A 23,698-nucleotide genomic window follows, 5' to 3' on the forward strand; every position below is an offset into this window, starting at 1 on the left:
TTGGGGAGCCAAAAAGCAAGCCTTCCAGTTGGTTTATATGCCATAGCCATACATCTGGGACTCAGGTACAAAGGCCTGACAGGACTGATGGGTATAGAGGTCATGTCATCCATGCTGGGACTGACAGTGGCCACACATTTTTATAGTAGAACTAGCAGAGAACACACTTCCTTCATTTTGACTGACAGATACAAAGGCCACAATTCTTTCACCACCTTCCTACTTGGTATTGACATATTTAGAGACCATTATGAATGAGGACGTAGTAGTGACTCCAGTTTACTGAAAACCAAGCAGTTTTATGAAAAAATATGGAAAATAGAAAAAATAATTTAAATATATACAGGGTTATTTAAAAAGAATGAACCGATTTATTACGCAATATAACAACTGAACATTTCTGGAAGAACGATGCGACGACATCACCCCTGTGGCAGCCATTCAAAACTTTACTCATACAAATGGTCACTGACTCATTCCATGACGATGCTTGAGACCTGAAGCAATGTGTCATGATATTGGGTTATTCTTTTTAAATAACCCTGTATTTCCTTTGTGTGTTTGTGTGTGCGTGTATGGGTTTAGACTCTGGGCTGGACTGGGTTGATTTCCAGGAAGCTCAGTACAAGCTGTTTGAGCATCGCTCCACATGGGGGCAGGCCCAGAGAATCTGTTCCTGGTTTGGTGCCTCTCTCGCCTCCATCCATTCTGCCAGTGAGAAACAGTTCCTGGCTGGCACTTTGCGCAAGGTAAACACTCATTGCACATTCATGACACATGAGTCATTAGGTATACTCACATCCTATAATACACATTACAAAATATAAAGTGTGATTAAATGTAGCCAAGACTTGAGTTATAATACAGTTTTTTCCTTTATTTGTATAACTTCCTGTTTGTGCATCCTTTCGCCTATCCTTATCTTCCCCCAGATGCCGAGGATTGAGAGTGATTCCTGGTGGATTGGATTGCACACGTTTGAGAATGATGGACGATTCCGGTGGTCTGATCACTCTGTGCTCAACTATGTGTCCTGGGGACTTGGCCAGCCTCGCCCTCTTACTAGAGACCGCAAGTGTGTCCACATATCTGCGTCTAAAGGTTTGACAATGCACATCCCTTTTTTTTTCCCCTCACTCTCTCTAAAAATCTGTTTCTCATTCTGTGTGCTTACCCACATACTTTTCATGATGATTAAAGCCTATGCCTCTTTCTCTCTCTCGCTCTTTCATTCTTTCTCTTTTTTCTTTTGTCTCTCTCAGGGGAATGGGCAGATAAAAAGTGTCATTTAGATATGCCCTATGTGTGTAAGAGAGTAAATGTCACAGGCACACCTCCTCCTACTCCAGCTCCTCCACTCATCCCAGCAGGCTGTCCTGATGGCTGGAGTCCATTCCTGCGCAAGGTGAACCAAAATAAAAATACTATACCTCATTCCATAGGTTTTAAACAAGCATTAGTGGTACCTCTAGCATAGTTATTGGTATCTCTATTATAATATTAGTCTGGAATACCGTCTCTGATAATGATTCAATACCCAGGAGGTCAGGAGAGCTCATTTGGCATTGCTGTCACTTTGTGAGGGGGTGGGGGGATATGCCTTAATTCTGTTCACCTTAGTCATTTAGGATGAGGTTAGCAATAGCATTGTTCAGCAACAAACACCTATGTTTTAGCAACAAGGTGGCAAGGTCTGTCTTGAAGGAAGCATGGTTAGTCTAAACTCTTTAGAGCTATTGTTTTGTCAGAGGAGAGAATGTGGAAAACATTGGGAATTGGCAAATTTGTGTGAAAATGGTAGATCTTGAGCTTTTTTGACAATAATGGCTGTATGTTGAGGTATTTTCAGAGGACAGAAAATATATACTGCTATTCAAGCTGCACATTGACTACTTTAAAATAGATCCAAGTTTCATTTCTATAGTATTGTCCCTTAAGAAGAGATACTTAAAATGGTTGCTGAAATATGAGGGGTGTACACACTTTTAGGAGATACTGTATGTTTATATATATATATATATATATATATATATATATATATATATATATATATATATATATATATATACACCGTATTTTTCGGACTATAAGCTGCTACTTTTTTCCCACATTTTGAACCCCGCGGCTTAAACGACGAAGTGGCTAACTTATGAATTTTTCCTGGGTTTTTCCCGGTTTCAGAAACTTCAAGCCAAAAAACTGAACCCCATAACATTAGACCAATGAAATTTCCGAACGGAAACGAAAAAACGCACCTCACCTGTGTTCTGAGCTGCACGGCTTCGGGAGAAAAAACTTCCATCGGGTGATTTTTAAACGCACGACGATGCCAAAAGATAAACTCCCTAGAGAAATAGTTGTGAAACAGAAATCATATAAGCACAGACCTGTTTCCAAAACTAGTGCTTTTTAATTTTTCTTGGCAACAGCGTTACGGGTTAGTAAAAGAAACTTAGAAATGAGCATCAGAAAATAACACATAATCCTCAGTCTTACACACACGCAGTAATACTGGAAGAATGCAGTGGCATGCTATTCCCAAAATACCGCTCTGCTCCTAAAGGAAGCGCAACATATTTCACCCGTTACACCGTGTGTAACGTGTCTTTCGTTAAAGCCTGTGTAAAGTACATTAGTGTAGACAGGTGCGGCTTATTTATTTTAAAAATAAAAATATTTGTAAAATTCAGTGGGTGCGGCTTATATATGGGTGTGCTTTATAGTCCGGAAATTACGGTATATATATATATATATATATATATATATATATATATATATATATATATATATATATATATATATATATATATATATACATACAGTGAGGAAAATAAGTTTTTGAACACCCTGCCATTTTGCAAGTTCTCCCACTTAGAAATCATGGAAGGGTCTGAAATTGTCATCGTAGGTGCATGTCCACTGTGAGAGACATAATCTAAAAAAAAAAATCCAGAAATCACAATGTATGATTTTGTAACTATTTATTTGTATAATACAGCTGCAAATAAGTATTTGAACACCTGAGAAAGTCAAAGTTAATATTTGGTACAGTAGCCTTTGTTTGCAATTACAGAGGTCAAACGTTTCCTGTAGTTTTTCACCAGGTTTGCACACACTGCAGGAGGGATTTTGGCCCACTCCTCCACACAGATCTTCTCTAGATCAGTCAGGTTTCTGGCCTGTCACTGAGAAACACGGAGTTTGAGCTCCCTCCAAAGATTCTCTATTGGGTTTAGGTCTGGAGACTGGCTAGGCCACGCCAGAACCTTGATATGCTTCTTACAGAGCCACTCCTTGGTTATCCTGGCTGTGTGCTTCGGGTCATTGTCATGTTGGAAGACCCAGCCTCGACCCATCTTCAATGCTCTAACTGAGGGAAGGAGGTTGTTCCCCAAAATCTCGCAATACATGGCTCCGGTCAGCCTCTCCCTAATACAGTGCAGTCGCCCTGTCCCATGTGCAGAAAAACACCCCCAAAGCATGATGCTACCACCCCCATGCTTCACAGTAGGGATGGTGTTCTTGGGATGGTACTCATCATTCTTCTTCCTCCAAACACGTTTAGTGAAATTATGACACAAAAGTTCTATTTTGGTCTCATCTGACCACATGACTTTCTCCCATGACTGCTCTGGATAATCCAAATGGTCATTGGCAAACTTAAGACATGCCTGGACATGTGCTGGTTTAAGCAGGGGAACCTTCCGTGCCATGCATGATTTCAAACCATGATGTCTTAGTGTATTACCAACAGTAACCTTGGAAACAGTGGTCCCAGCTCTTTTCAGGTCATTGACCAGCTCCTCCCGTGTAGTTCTGGGCTGATTTCTCACCTTCCAAAGGACTATTAAGTCCCACGAGTTGAGATCTTGCATGGAGCCCCAGTCCGAGGGAGATTGACAGTCATGTTTAGCTTCTTCCATTTTCTAATGATTGCTCCAACAGTGGACCTTTTTTCACCAAGCTGCTTGGCAATTTCCCCGTAGCCCTTTCCAGCCTTGTGGAGGTGTACAATTTTGTCTCTAGTGTCTTTGGACAGCTCTTTGGTCTTGGCCATGTTAGTAGTTGGATTCTTACTGATTGTATGGGGTGGACAGGTGTCTTTATGCAGCTAACAACCTCAAACAGGTGCATCTAATTTAGGATAATAAATGTAGTGGAGGTGGACATTTTAAAGGCAGACTAACAGGTCTTTGAGGGTCAGAATTCTAGCTGATAGACAGGTGTTCAAATACTTATTTGCAGCTGTATCATACAAATAAATAGTTTAAAAATCATATATTGTGATTTCTGGATTTTCTTTTTTAGATTATGTCTCTCACAGTGGACATGCACCTACGATGACAATTTCAGACCCTTTCATGATTTCTAAGTGGGAGAACTTGCAAAATAGCAGGGTGTTCAAATACTTATTTTACTCACTGTATGTATATATATATATACACACACACACACACACACACACACACACACACACACACACACACACACACACACACACACACACAAATCTAATATACAGCCTTCGCTCTCCAATATAATATATCCCAACAACTAACAGGTGCCATGATGAGATTATCAGTTATACACTTTACCAGTCATTTATATACTGTATGCAAGTTGATGCCAGTTATCTTTAATAGTGTTATAAGGTGTTTGGGAAAGAGAACACACAGCGTGCCACATGGTCTAATGCCCAACTGACATGCAAGACTCAAGATGCAACCCTGGCCACAGTCCCCACTGACATTGAACAAGGTATACACATATGCACTCACACACATACTCATACTCATGTCAAATCTATTTCAATATGTAATCACATCTGTAAAGCAAAGTAAAGTAGGAGTCAGATTATTTTACAACACCATCACACCCTGTTGAAGCTTTTCGTTTGTTTCGACTTTAGCATTGCTCTGTATGGAACACCTAATCTTGTCTAATATTAGAAGAGCTTCGTGCAAACTCGTTTATGTGTGAAGCAGGCAGATGTCTGGCTTTAATGCTGAAGAGAGTGTAGAGCTTACATAGATTGTTTCAAAGCTCATGCTGCCTTCTTGTTCATGTACATGGTTATAATGAAATCTAAACACTATCTTAAATACACCCTTGTGGATCCCCTGAAACTGATCTTTCTGTAACAGAGATTATTGTACTGTTAGCAAACTCTGTAATACCATCCTTATTGTTTCTGCTCCTCTGTTTTGTAGCATTTCTGGTGACTTTGCTGCCCAACTCGAGTTTTCATCTGTGGTTGGGGCTTACCTCAGATTCTCAGGGACACTTCAAGTGGGCGGAGTCTGGTTTACTTAGCTATACAAACTGGGGCCCTGGGGAGCCAGTCAACAACAGTGGACAAAACAATAATCCGGTGTGAAAACCTATTATCTAAAATCTATAAACTAATTATAATACAACACACGGTTTTAGTGTTTGAACAAGATCTGATTGGTTACTGTGTCGCTCAATTGTGCTGATAAAGATATTGTGAAATCTTATTCATTATAATAATATTTATATATTCATAATATTCATAATATTGTGAGTTCATATTCATTACTTATAACAACTGTTTTAGGATCTTTATACTTAATGAATTATTATAGCACTTAGTCTGTTTTCTTTGTAACCATTGCTGGACAATTAAACCCAAAGATCTGTTGCTTCCTGTTTGGACTAGTTAAAAAAAATTTATGTACAGTACAAACATTGCCATTTTTACTTTCCTTATTGTTTTTGGTTCTTTGCTCATCAATATATTGATTCAAATTTCCTCATTTCCACATATGTAATACTTTGACTGTTTTAAAATTCTTTTGCTAACTCCAACTGTTTTCATGTGTGTTTTGTTAGACCAATTGTGTGGTGCTACTACACACTAGTCCTCACAGAACTACGGGAATGTGGGCATCGAGGGGATGTGAATCGGAGAAACATGGCTACATCTGCATGAAATACAAAGGTAAGTCTTACACAAGTGCCAAATGTATTTGTTCATATGTTTTTTGTTATTAGATGTAGCATATTAGATGTAGTTGTGTTGGTTTAATAATCATGATAAATAGGATACATATGTTGAGGCCTTTAATATGTAAAGAATCTGTGTTCATCTGTTTTGTGCCAGACCCTTCTTTTTCCCCTGGTGTGGACCCTCTTCCCCCTGTTGCTGAGGGGCAGCTAGAGTTTAAGGGCAAACAGTACCGTGTGTTACAGGCACGGCTAGACTGGTTGGGAGCTCTGCATGTGTGCGAGTCTGTTAATGGTAGTCTGGCTTTGATACGAGACCCACAGCAGCAGGCGTACCTTACACTTCTACTCAATGCACTCCACAGGCCTGCCTGGATTGCACTACACAGTGATGGGGTGAGTGGGTGTGTATGTCTGTGTTTGAACGCTTTTTGGTTTGCAAATGCCATGCTACATGTTTAAATGTCAAGCCAAATGTGTAAATGACACTTTGTGTCTCTAGGGCCGTGGATACAGATGGCTGGGAGAGGAGGAAGTTACTTTTAGCAACTGGCGTGATGGAGAGCCCAATCTGATGTCTGGGTGTGGTCACATGAACACTAATGGCCAATGGACTATGTCATCCTGTAATACCAAACTAGATGCAACCATCTGTGAAATGAATACAGGTGTGTGTGCTACAATATATGACTAAACAAGAGCAGCAGCTTCCAAAGTAGCATAGAGATTAGACTTCATTTAGCTAGTTTAGAACACAAAGAACACTCAACTTGTGATCTTTCTCTCAGAGCGAGTAGTCGAACACAGGTGGATGGATCCGGGTCACTGCCTTCAGACAGTCGGAGATTGGTCCTGGGTTCCATTCAGAAACTACTGTTATGCATTTAACCTGAACCAGCTACGGCTACAGCATGAGGCCGAGCACAGCTGCAAGAAAGGTAATGCATGCAAAATCTATAAAGGTTAACGGTTTTACCTGCCAAGGACCCTCTCAGTAGCAATCCTAATTAGAGAGGTAAATACAAAGGATTGCTGAGGAGTTTTGATTTATTTTTTATAGCAACTGTACCACCTGATGATAGTTTGGCTGCAAGAATAATAAACAATATCATAATGCATTTGTTCTAATGCATAAATAGCTAGTGCTTGTGTGGTGGATAAGCTAGATAATGTTTGTTTTAGATAATGTACTACAAACCAGGGGAAAATGGTTATTTAACAAAGGAAAACATGTAGGAATTGATGTGTTTTAAAGCTTTATGTATGGAGAATTTGTTCAACATTTATAGAAGGAGTCTCTGTTGTCAATACATTGTAACAGTCATGGGTAAAGCTGATTGTTCAACATTTTCTCAAGTGAGTCTTCAGGACAGATTGCATTGCTTATGTCTGTAATTACTTCCTTCTTAATTTCAGTGGTGGACAGTAAAACAGTAAGTGTATTTGTTACTGTATTTAAGTAGCTTTTTCTAGTATCTGTACTGTATTAAAGTATTTCCATTTGGGAAGACTTTAACTTCACAACACTTCAAAGTCAAATATAATTTTTTTTTTTTCTCAACAACATTTTGTAAAAAACAGTCATTTCTTTTTATTTATGTGTGGATAAAATATAACTGGTCAAGCACGCAGCAAGCCACCAATCAGGGTAGAGTTTCAATTAGTTTTAAACTTGTTTTGATCTATTCAGCACGAATGCATGTTCAGCACCAGGTCAACGGCAAACAGATCATTATTGAGAATAATAAATGATGGAAAAAACTCCTGACTCGAACTTGCCCCAACACCCGTGGTCTTATTTAAGCAAAGTTTTAGGCTCACTATCATTTCAATAGATATCAATCGGTGCAAATAGTGTCATTCTATTAATGGATCGGTGTGCTAAGAGTAATATTAGTGTTTTTTCACATAAACTTTGTTGATTATGCAGAGAGTCTTGTAAGATTCTAGCCATGATAAATCATAGTATTTTGGATACTTAAGTAAATTTGAAGACGAAAACGTTTGTACTTTTATTTAAGTGAAAGTTCAAAGGGAGCACTTCTAGTGTATCTCTACTTTTACTCAAGCGCATGGGTTTGTGTCTGCCTAATTTACATATTCGCCAATTCTGTAGTCTATAGCACTAATACTGTATTAGCTGGAAAATAAGTAAAGCCAAGTACAGAAAATCAACTCATTTGCAGTGTACGTACATTGTACACATATTCATATATGGAAAACAGTGGTGATTATTTTGGTATAATTTTTTTCTTTCTCTCAGTGGGAGCAGAGCTGCTGTCAGTACTGGATGAGAATGAGAACGGTTTTGTATGGGAGCACATTCAGAGCTATCAGGAGCAGGCTCATGGTGCCTGGCTTGGTATGACCTTCAATTCCAAAGGTAATCTCCCGCCAGCTATCAGGACTTACATATTCCACCTGCACTTGTCTGAACCATTACCTAATCCAAAAATATAGATTCAGACCTGAGGGTTTGACATTTGGATTAAATTCATACCAGTCACTGGGTGATTTTATTTCATACTGTATATTGGTAACACCACCTGTCTTAATCTTTTACTTCCTTTATTCCTCTTGTTGTGTACGCAGGAGGCAGCCTGCAGTGGCCTGACAGTTCGGTGGTGGAGTACACTAACTGGGAGCAGCAGGACGGTAATCTGAGTATGCTTTCTGCTAAAAGCTGCTTCTGGTTGCAGAGTAACACAGGGCTCTGGAAACCTGGATCCTGCAAGAATCGCACACACGGAGTCATCTGTAAACGATCACGAGGTGGGATATTATCTCCTAACACACACCACACAAATTCTTAAATGATTAATATACAAATGAGAGAGGTATAAGATCTTACACACAGACAGTCTGTTTATCATTATCATAGCCATCATTTAAACTGATGTAGTCAAAATTTGGAAATATAATTCCAATGAATGTGGAGAAAAATATTGAAGGGTGTGCATAAAATAATCAAACAGGTGTTGATATGTTTGAAGTGTGCAGTGGTGTTATTTCTATACACTCCAAACTTTCCTGGTGTGTTGGTCCTGTGTGTGTGCTTTATTCCATTAATATTATATCAATTTGACTATTCATTTTGCCGGATGCTTCTGTTTTTTTTTTTTTTTTTTATATATATACCATATTTATTTTTCCTTCTATTCCCATAGGACTGAAGGATTCTTTTGTAACCGGTAAATTGCTATTTTTATTAATCTACCGAATGATATGTCTTACAATCTTACTCTTATTTATAGCCTTATTCAATGCAGATATTTTAGGATCAATGTACCTCATAATTATGATAATAATTAGGTTGTGTGTGTGTTTTCTGTAGCAGATGCATATCATCTTCCTGCTCTCGTTCTTATTCTGCTGGCTTTCCTGGTCCTGATTGCCCTCACCGTGGGCGGAGTTTATCTGTATCGTAGGAGGAGCTCTGGCTCTGGCGGATCTTATGAAGGCGCCCGTTACAGTCGCACTAACCTCACCCCATCTGAAGAGGCGGAGAAAAATATCCTGGTGTCGGACATGGAGCTAAATGAGCAAGGGGAATAGTGAAGGATGAATAGTTATTAATGACTCACACACACAAGGACTAATTGAACTAATTGATGTTTTTTTTTTTTTTTTGTGGTGACATTTAGAAAGCTGTGTGGAACGCAGCAGATGTCAATCGAACGCGAAGGTGGCCCTCCACCCCTATTTGGACTGTTGCGTCATACCTGCACCAAACAATCAGAATCCATTTCTAAAATCGTCTCAAAGTGGCTGATATGCACATTTTTACTCTTTAACGTTAACTCTTTTTGGAAATCCAGTTTATAACCCTGTTTATGTTTCATAGTTTCCATCTGGTACTACATTTTTAGCATTGCAAAAAAAAGAATACCCAAAAAAAGCACATGCCACGTACCACACACACAAAACCGCACAATCTGTACCAAAGTGTTATACCATAGCAGTATTTTTCACTGACTGTGATTTGGTTTTATTTTTACTTTGTTTTTGTTTTTTTACCTCCAGATAAAAGGAGAATTAATTTTTCAAATCATCTCCCTCTGATTTTCCCACCTGCTTTTCTCTCACCTCTTTGCTTTCTTTGTTTCTCTTTCTCTCTCCAGCTGAATGCTGGGTTCTGTCTGGATGTGATAATCACAGTGATTAGAGATGAAAGGAACCAATAGCACGTGGAGTGTTTGACAATGCCGAGGCACGACAGATACACAGCGAGAGCGCTGGAGGTAGAAGAGAGCGGTGTGGCTTAAAGAATGAGAGTAATTTGAAGGTCTTTTCAGCATGGCTGGTGCAAGTTAAAGCTTGAATGTGCTGCTGAGATTAGATGGTGCTCGACTCAATTTGGTACCTTTTCTTCTTCTTGTTTTTGAGTGCTTCTTAGTACATGAGCTCTTTTCAAAGTTTACTAAATCTTCTGAGGAATGTGGAACCAACTACAATAACTACAACAATCATAAAATATTGATTCAAGCAATTCTTTATCTTTTTGGCCCATTATTGTTGTCCTAACATTCTTACAGGGTTTTATATTCTGTAAGATTGCTTTTTTTCATTTATTTTCTCTCTCACTCTACTTTTGGCAAAGGCGTGGGGTTGAAAAGGTGCTGCGGCCAATTGTGGAATGTCGAGTCAGCAAGTGGATCAGGTCTGGAACTAATTTCAGCTTCTGAGGAATGAGAAAGAAAATAAGAGACAGAGATACAGTGTAGCAGAGAGAGAGAGAGAGAAAGAGAAACAGGGAGAGTGAAACAAGGAGAAAGAAAGAGGGAGTTGTCCCGAGGAGAAAGAAGGGGCAAAAGAACCATTAGGTGAACAGGATTCTGAAGATATGTGCAAGTTCAGGCTGAGAAGTCCCTGCAGTGCCTCTAACGGACAGTTTGTGTCATTACATTTAAGTAAAGTGTGTGTGTATGTACTGTATTTACTGTATGTTTTATGAGCATTTTATCCGCATTTTTGGTAGATGTCTTAGAGCAAAATATCTGGCCAGTAACCAGCATAAATTAAAAGAATAGATGCAGCTCCTGCCAAGGTCTTTTGTTCACTGTTGGAGGTTGGGCTATAATGCATTCATACTACACTTTCAGAATTCGATAAAAGGCTATTTCCTCAACGGAGCTACTGCCACGTAGGCGAGCCTCAGTGCATGCTATTTTTATTATTTTGTATGTTTGTTTGTTTTTTTTTGTTTTTTTTTTCATAGCTGCCTGTTTCATAAAATGTTTTAGCATTTTTCATGAATTCTTTCAAGAACATTTGTGCATATGATTTCTCCACTTTTGACTTAAGAACTTGAGAAGCCTATATAATCAGATATGGATATAATATTTTGTTTGCAAAACTTTTTATAAACCATTCAAACCCCCCTTTTCACTGGCAACTAACCATAGAACATGTAAATGCTGAGAACAAAATGGCAGCTGCAAGATGGCAGGCTTTTTATTTGATTTGATTTTTTTCAAACAATTCTCTCTAACAAAATCAGCTAGAGCATGTTTGATTTTGGGTTTTGAAAACCATAAATTATAGAACTTTTAAGCACAGATTTCTCTTGATAATGTTAGCAAACAAACCCAAGGTGCCTAGAAAATTCTATAATTCTAGAACAGCTCGGAAAATGCTGTGAAATTAGGAATAGCTGGTATTTTATTTCGTTTACTGAATTCTTACATTCCAGGACATAATTCTTTACTTCTTCCATATTAGCAAGATCTGGATAGCTAACCATCATTGCTATTGTCATATAGCTAGGTTACTAGCATAAATTGGCCTGCTTATGACCAAAACATCCAAGTTAACAGCTAAATCTTGACAATTTCTTCTTTTTTTTTTTTTCCTTTTTTTTTTATGCGATGAAGTGAGCTAAAATACTTAAAAGATGGCAGCTAGTAGACTAGCCGACATACCTACATGTATTTGCTGTGAATTAAACCTGATTAATGAAAAGGCGTTATCAGTTCTATAGTAACAGCTCAGGTTCTGTATCTTGTAAAGCAGATCCCGATTATAATCTGAGGCTTATAAATAAATAGATGAATACATTTATGAAACATTTTTATTAAAGTGTCAGAAAGTGTATTAAAGTGTATTACCAGTAATACAGGCAGACAGAATGAAAGACATGCAGTTATAAGAAAATATTACATTTTCACATGAATCCACATCACATCAGCTCATTATAAATAATTGTATTAACATACTATTATTCGTAGCTTTCGTTTTATTTTTTAACTCAGCCTGTGATGATGCCCCCTGCTGGCTGTGGGGCCCAAAGCAGCCACTAGTTTTGTGTAGGATGTGGCTGTCCTTGTTGTGATCCATTGGTTTAATTGAATTGACCACAATTAGTAGGTAGTATTGGAATTTAAGCATAAACTGACCATAAAGCTCATTGCAATAAGGCCATTATTGGCTGTAGAACCACACATGACAGTGACAAAATGACAATGTACATGACCACAGAAGAGCTGAGGTTATTACAAAGTTACTGATCCAGTCATATACATTTATGATCTTGCAGTAGACATTAAAATGGCTTGAACTTAATGTGATTCTATGGATGAACTGTTAGCTGACTACAGTGGCTCACTAGTGTTGGTTTTGAGTCGTGCAAATCAAAAGGATGTATTTTGTTTTTTCTATTTTGTCAGAAGGGGTAGATGTTTTTTCTCGCTTCTTAGAACAGTTTTCAAACTTTCCCATTATGCACCTGTTGTCTACTCGTTTTGATTGATTTTTTTGTTTGTTTCATACAAAATGAATAAAGTATATGTTGGCTAAGCAGCAGTTTAGAGATGAATGTCCCTGTGATCAGTTTATTGGCATGTTAAAATTCGTGCTCTGTGGCATATGGCTTCTCATGCTGAGTCACAAGGTCTACTTTTAGATTAAAATTTCTTGAGCTCATAGGCGCCATCGCAGTATCCTGTCATCCTTGTGATCCTTGTCATTGCCGGTCATGTCTTGAAAACAAGAAACTCATTTTTAAAGAATGGCATTTGACCAGACTTTCACAAGCACAATGGGCATGACTCACTACTGTGACAAAAGGGTAAGTAGGTAATATATGATGGTACAGAAATGCTGGTCTGAATTACATATTGATGGACCTTTCAAACTAGTGGCCCTTTTAGTAGAAAAGAAAGCTTTAGCCCAGGTAGTTCTGCTTAGTTTTTCAGGATTATCAACCTAAACTTTAATTCTTATCAGCCACTGCATCCTCAGTACAGGGGGACACATAATCTGAGACTAAAATGAAATTGTGTTGTTTTGTTCCATTTATACTTGCAGATTAAAAAGAAAACTTTGAAAGGAGAAAGAACAAGGAAAAGGAAATATATTTTAAAGAATTCTGTAGGACTTCTTGGTCACAAATCCTGAAGCAAATTTGCGACATTTGTACAAATGGCCAGATATTCTTTGTGATTGATCTCTTCACTGGCAAACATGTTCAGACAACACTTCCATGGGTTTGATATAATAAGAATCATCAGGCTTCACACAAACTCATACAATCCATGCCAGCTGTAATGCAAGCTGTCATTAAAGCAAAAGGGAGGCCTACATTTCTGTTCACATTTATGGCATTTGGCAGAAGCTCTTAATCAAGAGCTAATTATAAAATGATAACGCCCATCTTTGCATGCACGAGACTAATAAACATGCAAACCTGCATGCATGAGATTTAAAAACACACACTCCTGCATTCATAAGAGTATATAAAACAATCCAATCTTGCATACATTAAAATAGAAATACTGCGGACTCCCACATGCATGAAGAAAATTCTCCTGTCCCTATCAATATGAGAGTAAATACCACCCGAACACACCTGCGTAAGAATAAATGCCACCCAATTCATCATGCACAAGATTAAAAACACCAACTCTCACATAGATGAGAGTAAAAACCACCCGCTCCAGTCACCTTTTTGTTGACACTGAGTTTGATGCTCAAATACCAACAAATATAGTCCCTTTCATCGATTTCTCCTCAAAAGCCACACACACACACACACACACACACACACACACACACACACACACACACACACACACACACACACACACACACACACACACACACACAGAGCTGCCTGTGTCTGTCCAGTGCAGAAAAAAAAGCTCTCTAAACTGCCATGCTACATGATTGACAGGCAAGATGAGATGTCTCCAGGTCATGTTTGTTTAAGGAGAAACTTCAAATATTGCAGGAAGTATCCAGACTTTACGTAAGATGTTTCGCCAAAATGTACCGAAGCAAATAAACAAAGTTGCAGCATGTTAAAGGTCTGTTTTTGTATTGGAGAGCAGTAATAAACATGTGCTTTAAAAACACTTGATTTGTGTGAACATGATAAGGAAAACGAGGAATGCAACAGCCAGGCACTGACTGGCATTTACCACAAGGGGGCAGAATATACTTACCAAGTTAACTGCCCTTATTCTAACTTTCACATTGTACTGTACTGGAACAGGGTTTGAAATTAAATTCCATTGCTTGACATAATTGGCTGCAGCACTGTGCCAAATCAATAAAATATGTGTGTAACAAGCGAGATAGCATCCTGACCGTGCAACGATTCCTCCACGCAGTGTTACTAAAAGCGGGTGTGTGTGTTTTTATTTGTGCGTCGTGCTTTTCCCTAATCTCAAAGCAAATCAAAAAGAAGTGCTTGTTTCAGCAGTGTTCTGCTGTAGCTTACTCTCAGTTCTTTTGCCTCTGTAGCCAACCGTGAGCTTTGTGGCCTTGTTTGTTCCAAACTGCCATGTTAGGCCTTGTCTGAGTCCAGACAGAAAGAGAAATGAATCAAGACAAGTAGAGCATCTTGATCTGTCAGTGTGTAAACATTTTGATGACAGGTATTTTTGTATGGATCCTGTGAACACACAGCAGTGAGATTAGACTAGATCATGTTTGTTTTTATAGTGGCACTCAGCAGGCATGGCGTGTGTGTGTGAATATGTGTGTATGAGTGTGTGTTTTGCAGGGTTGAGTGGCTGCTGACTGTGTTCCAGGAGCTTCATTAACAGCCTAATTAAAAAGACAGACACGCACGCAGAGTAAAAGAGCGAACGGGTTTCTTAAAGGAATACTCCAGAGTTTCTTAACATGATCTTTATTTATCACATGTGGAGCATATGTGTGATTAGCATAAACATGTTTCCCGGTAATGAGAAAATAATGCAAAACCTATTCACTCAAGACTTTGTTATAATGAGAATCTAAAATCTTTTTCACATCTTTCACTATATTCGTAAGTTCATATGATTTCGATGTGTCTGTTTTAATAAAACCAATAAACATGTAGGAAACACATGAACACAGGATGGTCTGAGACCTCCCCTGTCTTTAATCGGTCCAAATATTGCGTTATTGTAATTCGTGGTTGTTACAATATAAACAGCAAACCAATGTGAAATAATTATTATATACTCCTTACTGCTTATATCTCCTTATTGAACTTTGCAAAACGAATGTTATCATTCCAAGTGTAGGCTAATTTTTAAAATTAATTTGCTCCAGATTGCAAGTTCAAACCATGGCATCACCAAGATGCCACTGTTGAGTGTTTGAGACACTCTTCACTGCTCATTTGTTTCCTTTTTTTTTTTTTTAATTGCAAGTTGTTTTTAAAATGAACAATAGCCAAATAGTAAACTTTCTTACAGCTTCTTCCGTTAGGGGTCGCCACAGCGGATCATCCACATGTTTGATTTGGCACATGTTTTTAGGCTGGATGCCCTTCCTAATGCAACCCTCCCCATTTATCCGGGCTTGGGGCCGGCACTAAGGCTTGTGCAACCCTAATGGCTGGGGTTGGTTCCCTCACCAGGGATCGAACCTGGGCCACAGCGGTGAGAGCACCGCATCCTAACCACTAGACCACCAGGGAAACAAATGACCAGATAGTAAATTTGCTTAAAAAGTATGTAGTCATCTCATTGTTAGATCTTTGCCGAACTATAAAAATTCTGTGTGATGTGAGTTGAGAGCACTATCTACATAATAATGTAATTCTGATAGTGTTAAGGTGGGCAGAGAAGACCTTTAAACGTCTTCCATATTAACTATATACTACACAACACATAGGTACATTGTTAGCTAAATGAAATATCCCTATTAGTTCTATCACTGAAGGGATAAATCATACTTATTTTGTAAGAGTTTGGTTGGACTAAAGATGTAAATTTTTATGTAAATGTCAGTGCAAAGCATAAAAAAATAATTTCCTGACAAAACTCAACAAATGCCCTTTAGAAGTAAATGGACTTCAGTTCCTTTTAAAGGAATTTCTGCTCGTGGCAATCATAACTTTGCTGTAGAAGCAGAAGATTTGGTTGAAAACCACTGGAGTGTTTCTTTCAAGGAAGCGTTCTTGTCTGTCTGTCACTAATCACTCTGTCTCTCATGCTGTTTATGAGAGAAGGAAGAGAGAACAGATCACAATAACCTTAGAGAGGTGGTGCGAGAATTGAGCGATACTTCAGCTGTGCATAAAGCCATTTTGCTACAAGTTTGAGCTGGAATGTGATGATAGATGCTCCATTGTTGTCATAAATTGCCTTACCAGGCAGCCTCTTCTCACTAAGCATTTTACAGAGAGTAAGAAAGAAAGCAAGTGAGGGAGAGAGAGCGAGAGAGAGAGAGAGAGAGAGAGAGAGAGAGAGAGAGAGAGAGAGAGAGAGAGAGAGAGAGAGAAGACTCTGTAGGACATCATGTAAAGGGGATTATTTTGTTGTGGAAGACAGAATTAGCAGACATAACAATGCTTGCTCTATAGGAAAAAAAAAAAAAAAAGCTGATCAAGCTCCATGTGGCAGGGTGTCAGAGAGCATAGCAAAGTTTGAAGAAGACATTAAGGAAGACATTAATGACTTGACCTGGTGACTACATATCCCAAAAGCCACATGTGCTCAGGTCCTTTGACTCACCACAAAAGACTGCTCTTGGCCATTGACAAAACCATGTCAGGAAATACACAAACATATCATTTTTTGAAAAGAAAACTAATAAAAAAGTCATGGATCTAAACTTTTGAAATGTCTTTTGGCCACATAAGTGAAATCATCCTTGTTTATGTCTTATTAACTACTTAACCAGTGTCCTGCAGTAGTTAATTTAAACCATAAGCCCAAATGTGCTTTAAACGTTGCGTAAGATGTGAATATTGGTCCGTGGCTGCAAGATTTACACAAAATAAAACCAGTTTATTGCAATTTTTTTGGACACAAGCCAATTTCCCCACTCTTTCATCCAGTTGCTATTTTTGTGGTCAGAAATCAACATGTCTGCACTGAGCAGCGCAACAGGAGGCGAGATTTGAAAACCCAGTGATATTTATAAACCACATTTAATCCAAATTTTTATTTACATTATTGTCAGTCAAACCAAGAGCTCTGCAAAGAATGAATTCTTAAAAGTCTATTGTGTCTCATTCTCTGCTGCTGTGGACAGTCCCACATAAACACTTTATACATTTCCACATAAAAAAACCCAGAACTGCAGAAAGAGTACAGCACTCACACCTTCATCCTTTCAGCATGTTTCACTTTGCAGTGTGTGGGTGTGGGTATACAAATAAATGATATATAAATTGCATACATTTGTTGTCACCCAGCAGAGGAGTCTGGTATCTTCCTCATGCTGTTGCAGTGACTGTAAAATCTAAGTGTCTACAGAAACTACTCATTTTATAGGAGTTCCATGCACAACAGGCTCTAGCGTTCACATAAAATTCTTAAAACCATACAGCAAGTATCAGTTCTGCTGACAAAAGCACCTTGAGGATGAGAGAGTTCAGAGGAGAATAGTTAAACTGGTTTGATCCAACAGGAAGGCTACACTACCTGAAAAAGCAACTTTTTGGTACCATAGTACCATCTCAAAATGCATCACACATCTTAGATGTGCATCAGTGCAACAGTGTTCAGTGTTCAAACCTACTGATTGGTTCGGTGGCAAGCGGTTATTTCGGCAAATGTTTTTGTTTGGTGTTAAGACTTGAAAATTCAAGGTTAGATGTTCATTAATTTTACATAGCGGGAAAATGCTTGTGCCAGAAGGGCTGTAGCAATCAACAACTGCTACACTTACACTTGACACGTCCTGGCTATTAAACCTTCTGCTTCAAAACAACACTAGCAGCTGAATAAAATCAGAATCCAACACCACAAATCATAAACTGCTGAAGACAATGTGTGTGTTGTCAACTTTCATAATTTAACATTTAAATTATTTAATTTTAATGCATCAGATAAGAAAACCATTAAAGAACATTTAAAGATATATAGCACATTATGTGCAGGTGTGTTGTGCCAAACAGCTGCTGTCCATCGATGCAATGCTGCAGTTGCGACTCTGAAATCCAGACCAGACACATACTGTACAATAGACATTAGTGTATCTGCCTCTACTCATCTCTGGGAATTTAGAGCCAACACTAGCTTCTGTGTGCGTTTGTGCATGTGGCAGCATGTGTGTTTAATATGGGTGTGAATTTTGACTGATTTCCCTGGTGCTTCATTGCCTTATTAGATTCGATGGCTGACTGGCAGCTGGGAGAAAGAGGGAAAGACAAGGAGAGAGAAATTGACTGAGATCACCTACAATCAAAACTTACACATTTGGGGTTCTACACTGTAACTGGGTGTGTTTGTTTGTATTGCAAAGGGCAGAAAGCCATATTGTCAAGCAGCAGGTTTTTGGCTGATCTTTGACAGTGTCTGCACTCCTGCTGTGCCAATCACCAGGCACTGGACAGCCGATTGGCTAAGAGCTGTGACGGACAGGGACAAGGAGAGCGATGTGCTGCCAGACACTTGCTCACACAGCACCTGGTCTTATACGCTTATGTACAGCAGCCAAACATTTGCGTGTATGTGTGTTTTATGTGTCAGCCTTAGTAACAGATGCTACTGTGCTTCACAGTGCTGCCTCTTATCACACTGCAGACTGAAAATGAACTGATGATTGCTTTCAACACTAGCTGGAGTGTGAGTGCTACACGTGTTAACTACAGATACTAAACACGCTCTGTGTTCTGAGATGAGACTCTGAAAGGGAGAATTTTTCCCCTTGCTAAAATCACTGCAGTCACAATTCTTATGCCTGATTGCTAGACCCTGGTCTTTTTCTACCTGTATGGCCCCTGGGGTCTACATATGTTTATTTTGAAAAGGATTTTACTGAGAAAAGAATTGACTTTATTTTCTGTCACATAGGAATAGAGGTCTAAGGGCAGTTCTTGAATTTGGTCAGTAAACACTAGAGCAAACCACTGAGTTGTTTTTAGAATGCTCTAATATATTGTTCGGTTAAAATAAAGCTGTGAACTGTAACCTTTCAGAGATAGGAATTTGTGACTGCATTGTGGACAAAGACATTTAAACAGATGCGCCCCATATTCCTCATAATAATGCATGGAACAAAATGTTAAGGAACGAGTAATGTGTACAGTGGCATGCAAATAATAAACAGAAATTATAGCATGAATTCACTCAGACTAAGTCGTATACACATGTGTAACACAAGTTTATCAAGGGAGTTTGAAAATTGCATTTTCACCCATTAGTGTCTAACTCTTCTAGTGCAACAAAAAGGGAAACATGCCGAACTTGTGCCAAAATTGAAGATGTGAAATCGCACATGTGCCACAGATGATGTATTTAGAATGCAGCTTGCAGAATCGCTTGAGTTGAGCTGTAAGATGTGAGTTCATTATCAAGATGTTTTTTCTTTTTTTTTGTATCGACTTGTATCATCTTGCCATTTGCACTTGTATTTATCTTGGACATTAGTCATTGTTTTTTGGGAGAGTTTGCATGTTTTTGGTGTGTTTGATTTTTTTTATCAACAAGAATTAATTTCTTCTTATCGAAAATGCATGATCATTAGCACTATAAACGAATAAAGCCAAGAAATTTACCTATTTATTCTTCCTTGAAAATTATATAGGGAGGTGGTAGCTCAGTGGTTAAGGCATTGGATTTTGGATCGGAAGGTTGTGAGTTCAAATCCCAGCATCACTAAGCTGCCACTGCTGGGCGTTTGAGCAGCCCTTAACTCTCACCTATTCAGATGTAAATTGCTCTAGATAAGGGCATCTGCTAAATGCCTTAAATGTAAATATCTCTTCATTGCTCTTCTTGCTTTTATTTGGATTTGACTTGGCCTTTACATTATCAGAGCTTGAGTTAATCTAAACTAGTCCTGGCCTTCTATGGTCTTGTCTTAGATTTGATAGTAGAATTGAATTTGGAGTGACTATGGCTGTATGCTGGTGTATTTCCGTATGCTTCAATTAGCAAATCAGAGATAAACCACATTGTGCTGTGATGGTAATGAACTTGATAATGTATGGTAATGAATCTAGCTCCAAGAATACCAACTGAACTCCACCTCGATGAAACCTTATCTCAGAAATGGGGCAGTTGACCAAATAAAATGATATGTAAAATTATATATAAATAAAATTATCATAAAATTCATACATTTAGAATTCATATTCATAATTATTCATTATTATTAATAATTATATTTAAGAATTAAAAACATTACTTAAGAATTTTAATATTAAGAATTATTAATAATTCATAATTATCAAAAAAAACATAAAATTATATGTAAAATAAACATTCTAAATAGTTCCTTTATGTGTGTATGACTGCCACGATCGCCCCATTATGCCTAAACCACATTTATTTTTTAATAATTGTTAAAAACAAAAAAAAAGTGTAAGTAATGTTAGCACAGTAACCAACACTGATTTTTGTTGATCGCACTCACATTTATTCACATTTAAGTATTTATGAAAATTTATGTGCATATTTCCTGCAGGGATTTTAGCATATTTTAGTTGTTTATTATCTAGTTTTCTCAAATGAGCATCACTTATTACATAACTCGTTTGGACAAAAAACAATAAAGAGTGGGAGAAAATACAGATTTCAGCCCCCTCACCCCCCAAACATCTGCTTTACTATGAAATCTTGCTGAGTATGCTGACCTCCTTGTGACCTTTTTCTTCAGGCGCTAGACAGAATTTAACATTTGGTTACTGCTGCTGTCTGAGAGAGAGAGGGAGAGAGAAAGAGAGAGAGAGAGAGAGAGAGAGAGAGAGAGAGAGAGAGAGAGAGAGAGAGAGAGAGAGAGAGAGAGAGAGAGAGAGAGAGAGAGAGAGAGAGAGAGAGAGAGAGAGATTCAAATCTGCGTATACCCCTGTTTGTGCCTTATCTCTCGATGCGATGAGCTGGTGTGGAACATACTTTGCTGAAAAACACTTTCCCCAGTTACATATGCAATATTTCAGCTTGTCTTGATTATAGAGAAAAAGCAGCTTATATAAATAGACTCTGGTAAGATCTTGATCAGTTTTAGCCACTCTCATTTTTCTGAACTCCATGGCTTCAGGGCACACGCACACACTCACCTACCACTTGAAAGTTTCCTTGGCAACACCAATTTCAAATTTTCCATGAACGAGAAATCCAGTGCACACACAAGAGATTTAAACTCCTAAAACACACACAATTCTTCAGTGACATGTTTGTTCTAAAATCAAATGCTTTGAAAGATATATAAAGAAGCCCAAATAGTTCCTCCCGACTCTCTAATTTTGAACCCAGTTTGAAGGTCAACCTTTTTATTCGACCCAAGTGTCAGTGATGGTACCGCAGATGTGTATGCGTGTGAGTGTGTGTGCATTGCATGCAGGAAACAAAAGCACAAAACCGCTGAGATTAAATAGTGGTATTTTTTTTGGTGCTAAATGAAGATCCTTATATTTGAATGGAAGTTTTAAAGGAGTGACTCCTTATGCTATTTTTAATCAGTTTATGTTCTGTGATCTGTCTGCAGGTGCAAAGTGTGTGCCAAACAAATCACACATTTATTCCAAGTTGAAGGATGGGGAAGGTTGTTTGTGTGTAAGCGGATGTTGCTTTATCAGTGTGTGGTGTACGGGTTCCTTGAGTTTAACTGACAGCCTAAAAAAAAGGTATAAGGTGTGTGTTCATGTGTATGCTTAGGGCACACTATGGAGACACACATACACACAAAGTAATCCTCTTACTGTGACGCTCTGTTGGTTCATGGCTGATGCTGCCAACCTCATCTACCCCCTGCCTTCACAAAACTGCATGCCACATGTGCAGTAACATTTTTTATTTCCTAAGAGATAATGGACTGTAATGTGTTTATTACAACAGAATATCTGCAACTGCTCAATCGGTCAGAATGTATTTTTGAGTGAATTCCTTTAGCTGTATGGCAAAGACACTACAGTAAGTACTATTGTGATCAAGTCAGTCATTTATCGGATGCTTTTTTTTTTATAGGTTAGCTCTCAAAATGTAGTATCCAAATTGTAAAATCAATAATATGTTAATTTCACTGTCTGCTCATGAGTGCTGTTTCATGTAAAAGTTTTTAGAAGCAACTTTGGAGAAGGGCATAACTCTGCCCACTCAGCACAATCAAGCCATCTCATACATCTCTGAAAAGCTTGTTTTTGTTGTTCAGAGCCCAAAAAAAAAACATCTAAGTGTTATGCATTGCCAAAAATCTATGTACATTGTAAACTATTTAGAATTTAGCTATAAAGGAATTTTTTAGTTGGATTTAACATAGATCAAATTCTTTTATGAATTCTTTCTAAATGCTTTAAAAAAAAGTTTTTTCTTAAGAATGACATGATAATGACAATTCCAACAAATTATTCTGTAAATGTCTTTCCCTGAACAGTGTGTTTAGAGTAAATTAAACCATTTAGATCAAACATCATCCCCATCCAAATGATACACTTCTGTATTTTTATTTTTTTTATAAAGTATGCAAATTTATACAGGTTTTAATGAGATAAAGCCAAATGCAAATTTCTAGTGGGGAAAAAAGTTACGATGATTCAAAGATGATTTTTGTAAGAATATCTAATCTCTTGCCTTAACACAGAAAATCTGAAGGTTTTAGCATTGACTACTTTTAAAATTCCAATACTCTTATAACTTCATTAAGTCTTACACTTCTTCTATTTTACCATAAGGTGGTATGTTTTTGTGTGATTTTAAGACAGGAAGACCAGCTTTATATGGACCTCACCTTCGTCTAATTCCCAAACTAACCTGACTTGGGAAATGCCTTTACAAATAAATGATCACAGATCCCCTCAACCACACTTTAAAAGTTTAGTCACTTTAGTGGAACATGATCTCGGAAAACGTGGAGGGAACAGCAAATGGGAACTAAATGTGGAATAGGATGTTTTGAAAGCACATTCCAATCTCATGGTCAGGTGTCCACAATCTTCCACATACTGTATGACCATACAATGTATGTTAATGACGCTAATGATATGTCATACTACAATCTGGTATCTAAATCTGTATCTGTATATACTGTATAAATGTCATTAGTGGATTCACATTTAATTAATGCAATGCTTTGGTGTTATAATAACCTCCACTCTCCTGGGAAGATGTTCCATTAGAATTTGGAGTGTGCTTGTGGTGGATGTTAGTGGGTGTTAGTAATGTCTATTATTAATGTGGGATGAGGAGGCCTGGGGTGCATTCAGCATTCCAATTCATGCCAAAGTTGTTTAATAAGGTTGAGTTCAGAGCTCTATAGCAGGCCGCTCAAGATCTTCCACTCCAACCATGCAAATTATATCTTAAAGAAGCTCACTTTGAGTCACTGTCATGCATGAACAGGTTTGGAT

At 38.1% G+C, this 23,698-nt stretch overlaps 1 protein-coding gene and 1 long non-coding RNA gene across 2 annotated transcripts in view; one reads left to right on the forward strand and one right to left on the reverse strand.

Annotated features, from left to right (window-relative positions):
• The window catches only part of mrc2 (mannose receptor, C-type 2), a 42,984-nt gene extending 30,207 nt beyond the window's left edge, over positions 1-12,777 (forward strand). The window contains exons 17-29 of the mRNA XM_083567302.1: positions 586-749; positions 933-1,101; positions 1,263-1,405; positions 4,644-4,758; positions 5,211-5,371; positions 5,854-5,962; positions 6,125-6,363; positions 6,470-6,635; positions 6,756-6,905; positions 8,231-8,350; positions 8,560-8,739; positions 9,135-9,158; positions 9,302-12,777. Coding sequence (XP_083423428.1) covers positions 586-749; positions 933-1,101; positions 1,263-1,405; positions 4,644-4,758; positions 5,211-5,371; positions 5,854-5,962; positions 6,125-6,363; positions 6,470-6,635; positions 6,756-6,905; positions 8,231-8,350; positions 8,560-8,739; positions 9,135-9,158; positions 9,302-9,522 — 1,961 coding nt within the window. The 3' untranslated portion in view covers positions 9,523-12,777. The remainder of the gene's footprint in view (positions 1-585; positions 750-932; positions 1,102-1,262; positions 1,406-4,643; positions 4,759-5,210; positions 5,372-5,853; positions 5,963-6,124; positions 6,364-6,469; positions 6,636-6,755; positions 6,906-8,230; positions 8,351-8,559; positions 8,740-9,134; positions 9,159-9,301) is intronic.
• Positions 9,576-15,706, reverse strand: LOC310740594. The gene is made up of 2 exons (XR_014537688.1): positions 14,016-15,706; positions 9,576-13,973 (listed from the first exon to the last, which is right to left on the reverse strand). It is a non-coding gene; the product is annotated as an uncharacterized lncRNA (long non-coding RNA).
• Between the last annotated feature and the right edge of the window lie 7,992 nt (positions 15,707-23,698).

This window comes from Silurus aristotelis (genome assembly GCF_946808225.1).
Source record: "Silurus aristotelis genome assembly, chromosome: 17".
Lineage (NCBI taxonomy): Eukaryota > Metazoa > Chordata > Actinopteri > Siluriformes > Siluridae > Silurus > Silurus aristotelis.